This window comes from Lepus europaeus, chromosome 8 (assembly GCF_033115175.1).
Source record: "Lepus europaeus isolate LE1 chromosome 8, mLepTim1.pri, whole genome shotgun sequence".
In the NCBI taxonomy this organism is placed as follows: domain Eukaryota; kingdom Metazoa; phylum Chordata; class Mammalia; order Lagomorpha; family Leporidae; genus Lepus; species Lepus europaeus.
In genome coordinates this window covers 100,860,144-100,876,093 of record NC_084834.1, presented here as the reverse complement: position 1 = coordinate 100,876,093, position 15,950 = coordinate 100,860,144, and the positions used below count along the sequence as shown (strand labels likewise).

Sequence of the window (15,950 nt, the reverse complement as noted above, 5' to 3'; positions counted from 1 at the left end):
ACAGTTTTTTTCTCATACTTTCTCAAGACTACTCATCTTTCTAATTCTCGACCTTGACTACAAATGTTTTGTGACTCTTAAGTATTACATTCATTCTCAAAAGAAGTTTGCGAAAGTTTAAAGTTGTCCCAAGGCCAAAGATGATTCTAGAAGGAAGTTTCTGGAGACATTTTTGAGCAGTGACGAGACATTATGGGAATAAACCCCCTAGGGTGACTGAAACATAGACATAAACAGCAAATCTGTAAGCTATGGCATGTTTGCTTGAAGCTCAGAAACTTCATTAGTATTGGGATTTTTCCCCAAAATTGTATATCATAGCCATGTGTTCTGTAAAGAGGGATTCAAAGTATTTTTATCTGGAAATGTGTATAATAAATGAGTACATGTGTGTAGATAAATTCTCACAATCCCCTCTGCAAATGTGAAACACCATAGTAAAGACAGAGGCATGTCTCATTCCTCGTGTGGCTGCGGGCTGAGCTCTGGTCTGTAGAGCACTTTAATTGCTCGTCAATCGACATTGTCCCCTGGTAACAGGAGCAATTGTGAGATACAGTGAGAAAGACTTATTTTGCATCTGGTCCACATGGACTGTCTATACATTGTGTTGGGGCAAGGGACAGCGAAGCCCAGCCCTGCAGCTGAATAGTTGCTCTTAATTTATGCCCTCAATGCCAAGGAATGGTAGAGCGGTTACAGGCTGCAGGCTGTTCCCAATGCCAAGTGAAATAAATGAGGAGAAAAACGCTGGCGACAAGAGAAAGGGCACAGGTGCGCTGGGAGAGCTTAGAGAGCCAGGGGCTTCCGGGCACTGCACGGTCACAGAGCACGCTCAGAACGAGGCTGGTCTCCATCTCAGAGCCGCCCCTTGCTCCCTGCAGTGGGAGAATGTCAGGCTTGTGCGTTCCCCGATCGGAAGACAGCAACTGGACTCTGTCAGATCCCTTCCCCCAGGAATGAGAGCCATCCTCTGCCCAGAGCCCTGCTGCCGGGGTGCCAAGTGTACTTCCAGCCCAGAGCCATTGCTTCGGTGCTGCCATTAAATAATTCCGCCACTTCCTCCAACTAGGACATCCCTTGAGGCCGGGTGGGTTTTCGCTCCCCAGCCCTGAGCAGCAGTAGTTGGTACGATGTTGAGCCTTATATTTGTAGCTGGAGTCCTCTTTAAGAAATTATCTGAGTCATTTGGGTCAAATAATAGTTTCCAAGGAGATTTAAAGGAGAGGAAGTGTGATATTAACCTAACCTAGATACCATTTTTTTTTTTTTTTTTTGCTCTAAAATTTCTTGACAGCTGTTGCGTAACCTCTTTGACTGACATTTAAAGCTCCGCTACCCTGCGCCTCCAAAGGCATAGTTGACACTGTTGACTGTAAACCCAAATGACTGGTTTAAAAATAGTTCCCCGGACAGGCTGGGCCTCCATGGAGAAATTGGAAGTGGGCTGTGCATTTTTGCGTGGGTATGTAAGTCCATGGGAAGGGATGTGTTGCTTCTCTAAAGCCATGGTTATTTTTACCTACTTTGGGGATTAGGCAAGCTTTTCTGCCATAGATGCAAGCCTTCAAGAATGTCCCAGTTTGTTTATCCAGGCGTGGGCCATGTCAGCATTCCCGCATCGGGTCCGCCTCAGAGCAGGCTGGCTAGAAGTGGGCAGGAAGGGGAGAGCTGGTGGCGCTTCCTGTTATGCTTCATGGCCTGTTTAACTCTTTGTGGTTTCAGGGTTTCCTTGTTTGGGCTGCGTGGAGTCCTCTAGGGAAGGGCATTTGCTCTCCAGCTGGAGAGAGAGTAAGTCGTCTGCCCTACGTGGGGAGATGGGAGGCGGGCGTCCAGGGCGCGTCACTGGTCGTCAGCATAGTCGGCCCAGACAGAGCAGGGATGTCATGATCCACTGAGAACACTCTCAGACTCGCCGAATCTTCATCAGTGCCTCGGAGCAGCACTGAAAGGGACGGTCAGGCCTTCACATCCTGCGGCTTGGTCACACTAGCTGGCGGAAGTAGTCAAGGAGGAAGGAAAATTGCGTTTGGCAAGCAGAGATAAGATAGGAGGAAAACAGATGGAAGTGTTTGCCCAGACCTAGAAGTGAAGTTGGCCCCAGAGCGACAGCAATGGGCATTTTGCAAGAACCATCAGGGGAACTGGGATAGGTAGAAAATGTTGTATAAAATAGCTTTTTCTGGGGGCCAGCATTGTGGCATAGCAGATGAAATTGCCTCCTGCAATGCAGGCATCCCACATGGGTGCCAGTTCTTGTCCCAACTGCTCTACTTCCCATCCAGCTCTCTGCCAATGTGCCTGGAAAAGCAGTGGAGGGTGGCCCAAGTGTTTGGGTCCCTGCCACCCACATGGGCAACCTGGATGAAGCTCCTGGCTTCAGCCTAGCTCAGCCCTGGCCATTGTGGCCAGCTGGGGAGTGAACCAGTGGATGGAAGATCTCTCTCTCCCTCTCTCGGTAACTCTTACTTTCAAATACATGAATAAATCTTTAAAAAATATCTTTTTCTATCCGTTTTAGGATCAGTCTCTGTCACTTATTGCTTTTTTGTGGTAGGAGGTATGTGAAAGGGGTGAACGGTACAGAACGAGGATGCTAGCATGCTTTATAAATAAGTTCTGTGCGGGGCTGGCGCTGTGGCACAGCTGGTTATGCTGCTGTCTGCAGTGCTGGCATCCCATATGGGCACTGATTTGAGTCCTGGCTGCTCCACTTCCAATCCAGCTCTCTACCAATGCGCCTAGGAAAGCAGTGGAAGAGGGACCAACTCCTTGGGTCCCTGCACCCATGTGAGAGGCCTGGAAGACGCTTCTGGCTCCTGGCTTCAGTCTGGCCCAGCCCCTGCCATTGCAGCCATTTGGGGAATGAACCAGCAGATGGAAGATCACTCTTTCTTTGTTTCTCCTCTTTATATTTGAAACTCTGTCTTTCAAATAAATAAATAAATCTTTAAAAGGAAAGAATTCTGTGCACGTGTCAGATCAGGCTCCTCCCTTTTGTCTGTTGGCTGCAGCTGCGGTCCAGGGTGAGAACTGGCCACACAGAATGTGAACGGGTCTCCTTTCTTTAGGAACGAAAATGAGCAAAAGGCAAAGCCGGGATGCGGCTTCCTTGTCTTTCTGACCCTGAATGTAGATAACAAGAAATCGACAAGAGTGCAAGGAAGGAGCAGAACGCTTATTTCAAGGGTGATGAAGAGGAATACTGACCTGGTAGCTGGCTTGTTTCTCCCCAAGAAGAACCTTCTGCTGGCATAACTAAATCCTGGACATGCAGAATGGTGGTTTGGGTAAATAGTCCTCCAGGAATCCATTTCTTTTATATATTGACAGTGGTTTAGGCAGTAAAAGGGGTGGGACTTCACAGTTTACTGTGTGTGCAAGGTAGGAGAAAGGGAGGTCCCCACACTGAATCCCAGGTTTCTAACTTGGCTGGGGCTGTGGATGGTGGCACCGTTTGCTGTGCCCCTAAGCATGGGCTTGGGGGCAGGGCAAAGGGTTGGCTTTGGGATGTGCTCAGTTAGAAGAGCAATTGGAAATGGCTGAGACGCAGTGGGTGGGGTGTCTGAAGCTCTGGGGAAAGATGTGGGCCTGTGACTCGTCATCCATCGATGGTGGGTGAAGTGCAGGAACACGCATGGCTTTCCAGGGAGACCCCGTAGTGTGGAAAGAAGGGAGCTACCAAGGCTGGCCCCAGGCTGCCCAGTGGGGGCAGGCAGAAGGAGGGCTGAATTCTGCAAAAGGAGAACCAGCCCAGAGAGCATCCTCGCTGGAAAAGGGGAGATGTTGGGTCTTCCCCGGTCTTGGGAGGATCAGAATGAAAACCAGAGGAAGAGGGAAGTGAATGGAAAGCAAAAGCACACGTGGACACTGGGAGGGGAGGCGGCGCTCAGAGCTCAAGATCAGACGCTGTGGAGGCAGGCGGGAGCCATTGGCTGTGAGCTGTTTTCCCTGCCCTGGAGCCCAGGGGGCTAGGGAAGGGCCCTTGTCCCCAGGTCTTGGTGTCCGGAGGTTGGAGGACCCGTCCCACGCTGGCATGGGTGGACCTGGTCCCCGTGGCCTGGGCTACTTCCTCATAGGGCACAGTGAGTCATCAGCAGAACACTTACCAGGGAGCTGGCCAAGCAGGAAGTTGCCTTTTTGGGATCTTTCTAAAAACTCAGATTAACCTTGTTTATAGAATCTTATTTATTATAATTATGAAATAGGTGTCTTTTTCTGTGCCAGTCCTTTCCATAAAGACGTATTTCCAAGAGTTTGTAGAAAATGGAATTAGGCCGGCGCCGTCCTTAACAGGCTAATCCTCCACCTTGCAGCGCCGGCACACCAGGTTCTAGTCCCGGTTGGGGTGCCGGATTCTATCCCAGTTGCCCCTCTTCCAGGCCAGCTCTCTGCTATGGCCCGGGAAGGCAGTGGAGGATGGCCCAAGTCCTTGGGCCCTGCACCCGCATGGGAGACCAAAGTACCTGGCTCCTGGCTTCGGATCAGTGAGATGCCCCGGCCGCAGCGGCCATTGGAGGGTGAACCAAAGGCAAAAAGGAAGACCTTTCTCTCTGTCTCTCTCTCTCACTGTCCACTCTGCCTGTCAAAAAAAAAAAAAAAAAAAAAAAAAGGGAATTAAAGATTGAGTTTGTGGGTACAAAGGTATTTTTGGAATGGGTGCATGTGAGGGGTCTTGGAAAAGTTCAGGATGATGTAAATTCTTAAACTGCATGGCTTTTGCTTTTCTTTTGGCATCACTGTAAACTTTTAACTTCGCTTTTCCGTGAAACTTTTAAGTAGCCCTGTGTATTCCTTAGCTCATTTGTTTCTAATGGAGCTGTTTTGTCCCTGATTTACATACAAGGAAATTGAGACCCACAGAGAGTTTGTGACTTACTCAGAGCTTGTATGTGGCTGTAGGAAGTTGGACAGCTGGGTTTTGACCTTTTTTTTTCTTAAAGATACATTTTACTTATTTGGAAGGCAGAGGTACAGAGAGAGATGGGGAAAGCCAGAGAAATCTTCCATCTACTGGGCCAGGCTGAAGCCAGGAGCTTCTTATGGGTCTCCCATGTGGTTGGCAGGGGCCCAAGCACTTGGGCCATCTTCTACTATTTTCCCAGGCACATTAGCAGGGAGCTGGATCAGAAGTGGAGCAGCTGCGACTTGAACCAGCACCCATATGAGATGCCAGCACTGCTTAATTTGCTATGCCACAGCTCCAGCTTCTGGGTTTTGGACTTAAATCTGAATCTGAGTTGCTAATCCACATTTTATGGAACAATTCCAAAGTAATGTTGTTATCATTGTTGAGTAATATTATTTTATTTGAAAGGCAGAGTGACGGAGGGAGAGGGAGAAGCAGACTCAGAAAGAGAGGAAAATGGGGTCCTCCCATCAGCTGGTTCACTCCCAAAGCAGCCGCACCAAAGCCAGCAGCCAGGAGCCACATCTGGGCTTTCCACGAGTGTGGCTGAGCCCTCGGCACTTGGGCCATCTTCACTGCCTTCCCAGCCTGTTAGGGAAGCTGGATTAGAAGCAGGCAACCTGGACTGGAACTGGCGCTCATGGGATGCTGATGTCCCAGGCTGTGGCTTAAAACCCTGCTTCACAACGCTGGCACCAACATGCCTATGTTTTAAAATTGAAAAACAGAGCAGTCTTCTCAGGGTTGGCATCATGGCACAGCAGGTTAAGCTGGCATCCCTTATAGGCAACATTTCAAGTCCCTGCTGCTCTACTTCCCCTCCAGCTCTCTGCTGATGGGCTGGGAAAGTAGCTGAGGATGCCCAAGGTTCTTGGGCCCCTGCTTATCCTTTTCACTAGAATTTTACCTGCCATGATCCTGGACTTCATTATTCCTGAAGCACAGTCTAACTTTAAAAAAATAAAAATAAAACAAAATACCTCCAGGGGGCCAGTGCTGTGGCTTAGCAGGTAAACCTACTTCCTGCAGTGATGGTATCCCATTTGGGCACCCATTCAAGTCCAGGCTGCTTCACTTCCGGTCCAGCTCTCTGCTATGGCCTGGGAAAGCAGTAGAGGATGGCCCAAGTACAGGGGCCCCTGCACCCACGTGGGGGACCCGGAAGAAGCTCCTGGTTTCAGTCTGGCCTAGCCCTGGCAGTTGCAGAAATTTGGGGAGTGAACCAAAGAATGGAAGATCTCTCTCTCTCTCTCTCTCTCTCTCTCTGCCTTTCAAATAAGCAAAATAAATGTTTCTTTAAAAAGCTCCAGAGATTTATCTGCTTAAATTGAACTAGTGGATTATGATAAGATTTACCAAAAAAAAATTTTAAGATTTATTTATTAGAAAGGCAGAGTGACAGAAGAGGCAGAGAGGGAGAAAGAGAAATCTTCCATCTACTGGTTCACTCCCCGAATATCCACAACAGCCAGGGCTGAGCCAGACCCAAGTCAGGGGCGAGGAACTTCATCCTGGTCTCCCCCATGGGTGCAGGCACCCAAGCGCCTCGGGCTGTCTTCCACTAGCCTTCCCAGGAGGTTGCGGGGAACTGGATCAAAGCAGAGCAGCTGAGACCCTAACCAGTGCTCTGACACGGGATGCTGACGTCGCAAGTGGTGGAAGCCCACCAAACGCTGGCTGCAACCTTTTAGTTTTGGGCATGGATTGTGTTCATTGTTTACCTTTGAGGTTTTTGTTTGTTTTTCTTTGGATGTCTACTTTCACTCTTGTCATAAAACAGTCATAATTCACTTTGGAAGATTTCAGTGTAATTTATGAGTCTTGGATTTGTGTGTCGAAAAAAGGTTTCCTTAAAGTTTAAATCATTCCTCAGAAAGGGAGTGGCTTTGTGGAGAATAATAACCTTGGCCTTTCTCATGGACTGGCAGTCCCTCTGTGCTGCTAACACGAACTTCCCAAGCAGTTCCCTCGACCTGGAGGAGCTCCTGGGTTTCTTGCAGTGATCTGACAGGTGGATTGCTCGCTGGAGGCTGCTAGTGCTTGTGTGGCCACTGAATGGGTTCATACATAATTATCCAAAGCAGATTTGAATTATGGATTGGGTGATGGGCAGAGAGTTACTAAGTTTATCTTTATTTTTAAATTTTTTAAAAAGAGTTATTTATTGATTTGAAAGTTAGAGTTACATAGAGGAGAGGCAGAGAGAGAGAGAGAGAGAGGTCTTCCATCCACTGGTTCATTCCCTAATTGGCTGCAACAGCTGGAGCTGTGCCAATCTGAAGCCAGGAGCAAGGAGTTTCTTCTGGATCTCCCATGTGGGTGCAGGAGCCCAAAGACTTGGGCCATCTTCTACTGCTCTCCCAGGCCATAGCAGAGAGCTGGATCTGAAGTGGAGCAGCCAGGACACAAACCCAGGCACTTGGACCACCTGCTGCTGCTTTCCCAAGCTCATCAGCAGGGAGCTGGATTGGAAGTGGAGCAGCCAGGCCTCGAACCAGGGCCCATATAGGATGCCGGCACTGCAGGCAGTGGCTTTACCTGCTATGCCACAGCACTGGCCCCTCAGTTTACCTTTAAATCATAAAATTTGGGGGGCCAGTTCTGTGGTACAGCAGTTGAAGCTGCCACCTGCAGCACCTGCATCCCATGTGGTCTATGGTTCGAGTCCTGGCTGCTCCACTTCCAATCCAGCTCCCTGTTGATGAGCTTGGGAAAGCAGCAGAAGATGATCCAAGTGCCTGGGCCACAGCCACTCACATAGGAGACCCAGATGAAGTTCCAGGGTCCTGGCTTCAGCTTGGCTCAGCCCTGGCCATTGCAACCATTTAGGGAGTGAACTGGTGGATGGAAGATTAGTCTCCCTGCCTCTCCCTCTCTCTGTAACTCTGCCTTTCAAATACATAAATAAATAAGTGATTTTTCTTGTTGTTGTTGTTTTGTTCTGTTTTTAAATCTTACGGTTTTTACGTTGGAAGGAATTTTGAAAATCTGAGTCCAGGCCTTTGGGTTTCCAGATGGAATCATAGATGTGCACAGGCCTAGGGGAGCACAGAGCTGTTTGGTTTTGTGTGCCTATGCCAGTTGGCAGGGGAGACTGTCAGAGTCACTGGAGGTGAGTTTTGAGGCTCAAGTTTGGAGCAGTTGGAAAGAATGCCTCGCTCCCTTAGCAGTATGTGCCACAGGTGGGCCCTGGGGACGTGGCACTGCGCCACACCTGCTGTCATCTCCACTGTACAGGACGAAGTGTTAGCCCGAGAGCCCCATGGAGCAGGCTGCTCCAGCCGGGCAAGCAGAGCGTGGGGTTTGGGGGCCCCTCCTGTGGTTGTGTGTTGTTGGGACAGGGAGGGAGTGGGAGAGGCAAACGGGAAGCGAGCCTGGCAAGTCTGTTCGGGGGGCAGGAGGCTTTGGGTGCTCCCAGCTCTTCTGGGAGAGGGGCACAGTGATGGCAGTTGCTGCAGGACTGTCCATACCAAACCACGGGGGAGGGTTAAGGCCGCCAACACCTGGTCTGAAAACGTGTTTTCCAAATGCTCTTCCGCGCTCCAGCTATAAGCCGATCGTGGAGTATATCGATGCCCAGTTCGAGGCCTACCTGCAGGAGGAGTTGAAGATTAAGCGTTCTCTCTTCAACTACCACGACACCCGGATCCACGCCTGCCTCTACTTCATCGCCCCCACTGGACATTCACTGAAGTCCCTGGACCTGGTGACCATGAAAAAGCTGGACAGTAAGGTACTCGCTGCACTCCCTTTGAGGTCACCTTTGTCCCAAGGCCCCAATTCTTTCCCTGCCATTTGTATTTTCTGGATTGCAGAACCATAGGGCTTGGTGGTGTGAGAAAGATGCTTCCAAACCTCTCCTGGCTGTGAGGCCAAAATAAAAGTACCAGAGAAGCGAAAGCACATGGCTTGCTACAAAATATTTTTAGTTCTTAAATGGGAAGTTGGAATATAATTTCAAGATTTATGTTTATTTTCTTTAAAAAAAAAAACTTTGCTTAAATCTCTCTTTAAAGAGTTTTTAAGTAGGGTTTGGCTTTAATTCAAAGGTTTGGATGGAACAAAAGTGTGGGTTTTTTTTAATATATTTATTTATTTGAAAGGCAGAGTGATAGAATTCCTCCAGCTGCTGATTCACTCCGCAAATGCCTACAGCAGCCTGGGTGGAGTCCGGAAATCCATCTGGGTCTCCCACACGGGTAGCAGGGGCCCGAGCACATTTGCTGCCTTCACAGGAGTATTAGCAGGGAGCTGGGTCAGAAGTGGAGCAGTCAGGACACAAACCAGCAGTCTGAAATGGGATGCTGGTGTTGTGCGCAGCCGCTTAGCCCAAGAGTGCTTTTTGTTTTGGCTTTTGCTTTGTTTTGCTTTTTGGCCTATTGTGATGTGGATGGTCCACATCAGATTTTAAAACGGAACCACGCATGCGTGTCCAGAAGCAGTAAAGCCTGCATTTCACTCTGACTCCTCGGCTCGACACAGTCGTAACCTCTTTTCCCCCAAACATTTGGAGGAAGGCATTGACGAGTTTGAAGTCTGATGGCCTACATTATGGTTAATTTGATTTTCCATTTTGAAACAGACATGACAACACATGGTAACAAGAATGCCCCCTAGCGGTGGTGTTTTCTCCCAGGTCCTAACCCCCTTTTGTCTTAAATGGAAAGTGTCAGGCAGATAATGAAACCCTTTTATGTTTCAAAGATTTTATTTATTTATTTGAGAGGCAGTTACAGAGAGAAGGAGAGACAGATTTTTCCACTTGCTGGTTCACTCCCCGGATGGCCGCAATGGCTGGAGCTAAGCTCATCTGAAGCCAGAAGCCAGGAGCTTCTTCTGGGTCTCCCATGGAGGAGCAGGCCCCAGGACTTAGGCCATCTTCTGCTGCTTTCCCAGGCCATAGCAAGATCGGAAGAGGAGCAGCCAGGACACGAACCAGCAGCAGTATGGGATTTTGGCGCTGCAGGTGGAGGATTGGCCCACTATGCCACAGCGCTGGCCCCATGAAGCCACCCTTGTGGGTGTTAGACTTCTGTCTAATCAACACCATTCCGGGGCACAGAATCATGAGAGAAGGCTCAGAAGATCCACCTGTCCCCAGAGCCGCTGTCTGAGCCGGGCTGCGAGGCCTGGCCAGGCTGCAGCCGAGCCTGGTGGCTGGGGCTTCCAGCATGCACAGACACAGCAACCTACAGAACAATGTTCTGATGGCCTGAGAGGGTCGCTGCTGCCACAGCCCCCCGGGCGGGATCTATGGAAGCCCTTCCTAAGCCCACTTGGTGCCACTGCACTCTGGCCCCTGGGAACTGGGCTGGGTCCCGGGCCACTAGGGCAGCTTGCCCCGCAGTCATGTCCTGCAGTGCAGGGACCTGTCCCTGTGCCTGGAGCCCGCGTGCTCCACACACGTTCTCAAGGAATTGGAGGCAGGGGGCCTTCCTAGCTCAGGGCCCCGGATATAGACCAAGCCAGGTGGTTCTGTGTCGTGGAATTGACTGGACGGAACACGCACAAGGAATGAAAGCCCACACACAAGCTGGGTTGATCTTGCAAAGCACTGATGTGCCGCTGCCCAGGAGAGCCAGGAAACGTGTGAAGATGCCTTGTCCAAGTTGTATTCGGGGCTGGGGAACCTTTTCTTCTGCCAAGGGCTACTTGGATATTTATAACATCAATCGCGGACCATGACAAAATTACCGGTTTAGAAATCAGCCTGCTAGGGATGTGTTGAGCTTCGAGTCTCTCCCGTGGTCACCTTGGCAAGGTCACAGCAAATGACCTCGCGGGGCCACATGTCCCCCACTCCCGAGTTACACGTGGAGGGGAGATCATTTAAGGAACAGTTGGCAAGCTGCTGCCAATGAGGAATACGGTTTTGCAATCCAGATCGCGTGGATTCTCTGTCATCTTGTCTCTGTTGGTGCCGATTGAATACTGTATGTGTACACAGAAAGCCAGTGAGAGCCACAGGGGAGGGTTTTGTCCCCCAGGTCCTGACCCCAACGCTCCCTTCTGGGCAGATGTTCGTCCTGGTCTGCCCGCTGCTGGAGGATGCCCAGGCACCTGGAGCTTCAGAGGTGTTGGGGTGGTCTTCTACCAGCACCCATCTCATTCTGCTTGCTCGGGGCTTTCTGGTTTGGCCCTTGGGATCAGGGGAGAAGTGAAGGAATGCAGAGTTGACCCAGAAACCTCCCTGACCTGCATTCCCTGGCTGGGACGGCTCTCGCCTGAGCTGGGTGGCGATCGCCGTCCTAGGTATCAGATCTGCAGCACCTAGAGAAACGTGATCAGAATGTAGGGCTGGGGGCGGTGGGATGGGAGAACGTCCCACCGTGGGGCTTGGAGCTTGTGCTATCTAGGGTGTCCTTGGCTCGTTCTGGCCTTTCTGCCATCCGTGTCACGCCCCGAGCTCTGCCCCGTTCTGTGTAACCGCGGCCCGGGAAGTGAGCCTTGCCTTTGGCACCAGGCCTCATTCTGGCACGAAGGTGCAGTTTGATAGAAGGCACTTTTCAAAGGAAGTAGTGGGTGGGATTTTGAAAAAAATTCAAAAGCAGGTGAGCGCATTTGTGCTCGGCTGATACTTCAGTTCCCTCTCCCGGCAATGTTCAGGTCCTCAGAGGAAGGAGAGGGCTGACAGGCCCCAGTGCCCCCGCTGACACACGCTTTGTCATTGCACTGTCACGGCGAGCAGAAGTCAGGCACCCGGAGTCGCGGGGAGGGGTCTGGCAGGAGTGGTTGCTTATTCAAAGAATGGGCTCCTTTGTTAGCGCCGTGTGTCACAGAATAATAACACTTCCTTTCCTCTGTGACGAGCCTGAGGTGGCACCGGAGAGATTACAAGCGTGCTTTCAGTTCCGTGAGGATGGGAGGAAGGGGAGCGCTCGGAGATGGGACAGTCCTTCTGTCGGCTGCATTTTACTCACTGTCTAGTGGATGTCTGTTTCTTTTACTGTTGGAACTGCGTCAGGATGGACATGTTTGTTTTTCAGGTTAACATCATTCCGATCATTGCGAAAGCGGACACCATTGCCAAGAACGAACTGCACAAATTCAAGAGCAAGATCATGAGTGAACTAGTGAGCAACGGGGTCCAGATATACCAGTTCCCCACGGACGAGGAGACGGTGGCAGAGATCAACGCGACCATGAGCGTAAGGCCCAGGCCAGGCAGCCCGAGGTTTCCCTGAAAGCTTTTCCTAGCGGCGCCGTCAGAGTAGCGTGAGCCCTGGGCCAGACTTCAGTCCTCGTCCATCTCTGCCAGTGCTGAAAGCCACCTAGCCAGCCAGTGCCTCGGTTTCCCTGTCTGTCAAATGGGAGACTTAGACAAGACGATCTAAAATTTCCTTCCCAGGGCAGGCGTTTGGCCCAGTGGTCCAGATACTCCTCAGTGTCTGGGTTCAACTCCCGCTCCTGACTCCAGCCTCCTGCTTGTGCAGCCCCGGGGAGGCAATGGTGCTGGCTCCGGTGGTCGGGCTCCTGGCTGCCAGCTTCAGCCCGGCCCCACCCCATCTGCTGGGCAGTTGAGGACTGAACCAGCGAATGGAAGAGCTTTCTCACTTTTTTTGTTTTTTAAGATTTATTTATTATTTGAAAGGCAGAGTTATAGAAAGCCAAAGAGAGAGAGAGGCCTTCCATCCTCTGGCTCACTTCCCAAATGGCCACAACAGCTGGAACTGGGCTGATCTGAAGCCAGGAGCTTCTTCCAGGTCTCCCACATGGGTGCAGGGGCCCAAGGACTTGGGCCATCTTCCACTGCTTTCCCAGACCACAGCAGAGAGCTGGATCGGAAGAGGAGCAGCCAGGACTCAAACTGGTGCCCATATGGGATGTCGGCACTGCAGGCGGCGGCCTTACCAGCTCTGCCACCGCGCCGGCCCCTGTGTCTCACTCTTGATCTCTCTCCGTATATATAAAATATATACCGAAAAGCCTGTCCCCTGCACTCTGGCAGTGATGGTGTCTATGACCGTCCCCGAGGGGCGAACCCAGCGCCGTTTCTTTCCCACAAAGCAGCTTGGGGGAAGCACATCTCAGTGGCTTCTCCCACCTGCCCGCCTGCCTCACTTCCACGCCGCTGATTAGTCCTGGCTTTCCCTGCGCCCTGTCTTCCCAGCCTTTTCTGACTCACTGGGTAAACTCGCAGTTGAGGGTTCGATTCCCACATCACAGACAGGAGCTAGGCAGGCGGTAATGAGTATAAAGCTGCCATGAGGCTGTGATGTCCTGGTGATGCCATCCCTGCTGGTGACACCGAGTGGCTCCCAGCGCTCCTTTGTGTGAGTCCTGGCCACGGCTCCCCCCGAGCCCCAGTGAGCTCCCTGCACTTCTCCCTGTCAAGGCTGCATTCTCTACACAGAGTAGGTGCCCTGGGACGCCTGTTGGAACCGGGATGGGAAAGGGTCCGCAGGCAGCCGGAGAGCAGGCTCTTCCCGGGGGACGGTATGGGGGGGGCACAAGAGGAAGGTTGCCCTAAGGAGGCTGGCTGGCCTGATTCAGAACACAAACTAGAGGGCAGAAGGGCGGTGTGTACGACGTCTACACTGATCTCCTGGATCCTTGTGGTGGAGCCACAGCTCACTGAGGTCGTTGGGACTGCCGGTTCTGAGATGCTGCGGAGGGTGTTTTCTCCAGGGTTGAGCCGCACGATCTGTCGGATCTTGTTCACCTCTGGACTTCTCTTACGGGGATCGGGATCTTCATAACGATATTGGCACCTGGAAATCCTGACGGTGATGGGGCTTTTAGCACTGCTCAAGGCTTTATGTGCAATCCTCACAACAGTCCCATGACGAGATGCTGTTATTTACTTATTTATTTGAAAGGCAGAGAGAGAAATCCTCCGGTGGTTCACTCCCCAAATGGCCACAATGCTTAGGGCTCCAGCCAAAGCCAGGAGCCCAGAACTCCATCCAGATGTCCTGCATGGATGGCAGGGGTCCAGGCTACTTTCCTAGGCACATCAGAAGGGAGCTGGATCAGAAGCTGAGTGGCCGGGACTTGAACCACTGATAGGGGATGCTGGCATCACTCACAGGTGGCAGCCTAACCTGTTGTACCACACCCCCATCCCCGGCACAAGGAAACTGCAGCTCACCACCTACAGTTGCACACCGGTGGGTGTGGAGGGAAGGGCTGAACCCAGGCAGTTTGGCTCTGGAGCTGACGCAGTCACCCCGGCAGCAACTGCAGGCTGAGCAGAGCAGCGTGCTGTTCTGTAGCGTGGGCAGAGGCCCAGGCCCACGTGCACTGCTTTGTGCCGCTGCAGGGAGCAGTGTGGGATGTGCAGGAAGCTTCCCGCGTGGATGCCACCTCATCTCTTTTTATGCTCCCCCCCTCCCATCCATCCAAATAATTTCTCATGGCCATGAAAACAAAATTCGTGTTAAACTCCTGGAAAATACGTTCCCAGGAACCTTTGTCTTTCTGTCTTCATTAAATTAACAGACCCGAGTTTTTTGATTATTTGACAGCCAGAGGGCTCCCTTCTGCTGGTTCACACCTCAGATGCCCACAACAGCCAGGGCTGGGGGCCAGACTGACACCAGGAGCCAGGAACTCCCCCTAGGTCTCCCACGAGGGTGTCAGGGACCCAACCACTTGAGCCATCACTGCTGCCTCCCAGGGTACACATTAGCAGGAAGCTGGAATCAGGAGTGGAGCTGGGACTTGAACTCAGGCCGTCTGATGTGGGATGCAGGCGTCCCAAGCAGTGTCTTAACCACAACGCCAAGTGCCTGCCCCAGAACTGAAGACCCGAGACGTTTCCAATTGATCCCCTTCCTTATCAAGACGTTTCCTTGTAGGCTCTTCACTGCCACGCAGTCTTGCTGATGAAATCCCTACGCTGTGGGGTTGAGTGAGGTAATGATTCCTCGCTCCTCACCTTTAGGGTTGGAGCCCCAGTCTTTCCTTCCTGTAATTGAACTGGGAAATTTAAATACCTCGAGCATCAGACAGAATACCACTTGGGCAGCCTGGACCAAGGGTAAACCAAGCTCTCTGTGGGAAGGGAGTTAGCTGGGAAGCACTTCCTTCTTTTTCTTTCAACTTATCTGTAGTAGAAGAACACTAGATGAAGGAACCCCAGATATAATTCTCAGGGCAACTATTTCAAATCTTATTTTTATATGCCAGTGGAAAAAAGACAGAACTTACACCCTCTCCTCCCCCAGAATGTAGCCCTAAGAACCAGGTAGACCAGAGGGAGAGTCCATTGTCTCCAATACCATCTCTGCTTGAGGTAACTCGGGGTCAAATCTTGAGCCAGTATTTTGGGCTGAAGTGCGTTTCTGACTTAAAATTTGTGCAGTGGCCAACCGACTACAGCAGTGCTGTTTGACAGAAATATAACGTGAGCCACACCAGTATTTTAAAGTTTTCTAGCACCCACATTAAAAAAAGTAAGGGGCTGGCACTATGGCATAGAGGGTAAAGCCACTGCATGCAGTGCCAGCATCCCATATAGGCGCTGGTTCGAGACCTGGCTGCTCCACTTCTGATCCAGCTCTCTGCTATGGCCTAGGAAAGCAGTAGAGATGACCCAAGCCCTTGGGCCCCTGTACCCGCATGGGAGACCCAGAAGAAGCTCCTGGCTCCTGGCTTCGGATCGGCACAGCTCTGGCTGTTGCAGCTATCTAGGGAGTGAACCAGCAGATGGAAGACCTCTTTCTCTCTCTCTCTCTGCCTTTCTCCCTCTCTCTCTCCCTCTCCTCCTCTCTGTGTGTAGCTGTGACTTTCAAGTAAAATAAATAAATCTTTTTAAAAAAGTAAAAGGAAACATGAAAATCGAGAATGTAACTAGTAAATCCCCAATGTTATCACTTGAACATATAATCAATATAAAAATTATTGAGACCACCGGCGCCGTGGCTCAACAGGCTAACGCTCCTCCTGCGGCACCGGCACACCGGGTTCTAGTCCCGGTCGGGGCGCCGGATTCTGTCCCGGTTGCCCCTCTTCCAGGCCAGCTCTCTGCTGTGGCCCAGGAGTGCAGTGGAGGATGGCCCAAGTGCTTGGGCCCTGCACCAGCATGGGAGACCAGGAG

General features: G+C 51.3%; 1 protein-coding gene across 5 annotated transcripts in view; it reads left to right on the top strand.

Annotated features, from left to right (window-relative positions):
- SEPTIN11 (septin 11) overlaps positions 1 to 15,950 on the top strand; it is a 170,719-nt gene that overhangs the window by 105,402 nt on the left and 49,367 nt on the right. For all 5 annotated transcript variants that reach the window (XM_062198628.1, XM_062198627.1, XM_062198631.1 and 2 more), the window contains exons 4-5: positions 8,456 to 8,642; positions 11,896 to 12,057. In XM_062198628.1, coding sequence (XP_062054612.1) covers positions 8,456 to 8,642; positions 11,896 to 12,057 — 349 coding nt within the window. The remainder of the gene's footprint in view (positions 1 to 8,455; positions 8,643 to 11,895; positions 12,058 to 15,950) is intronic.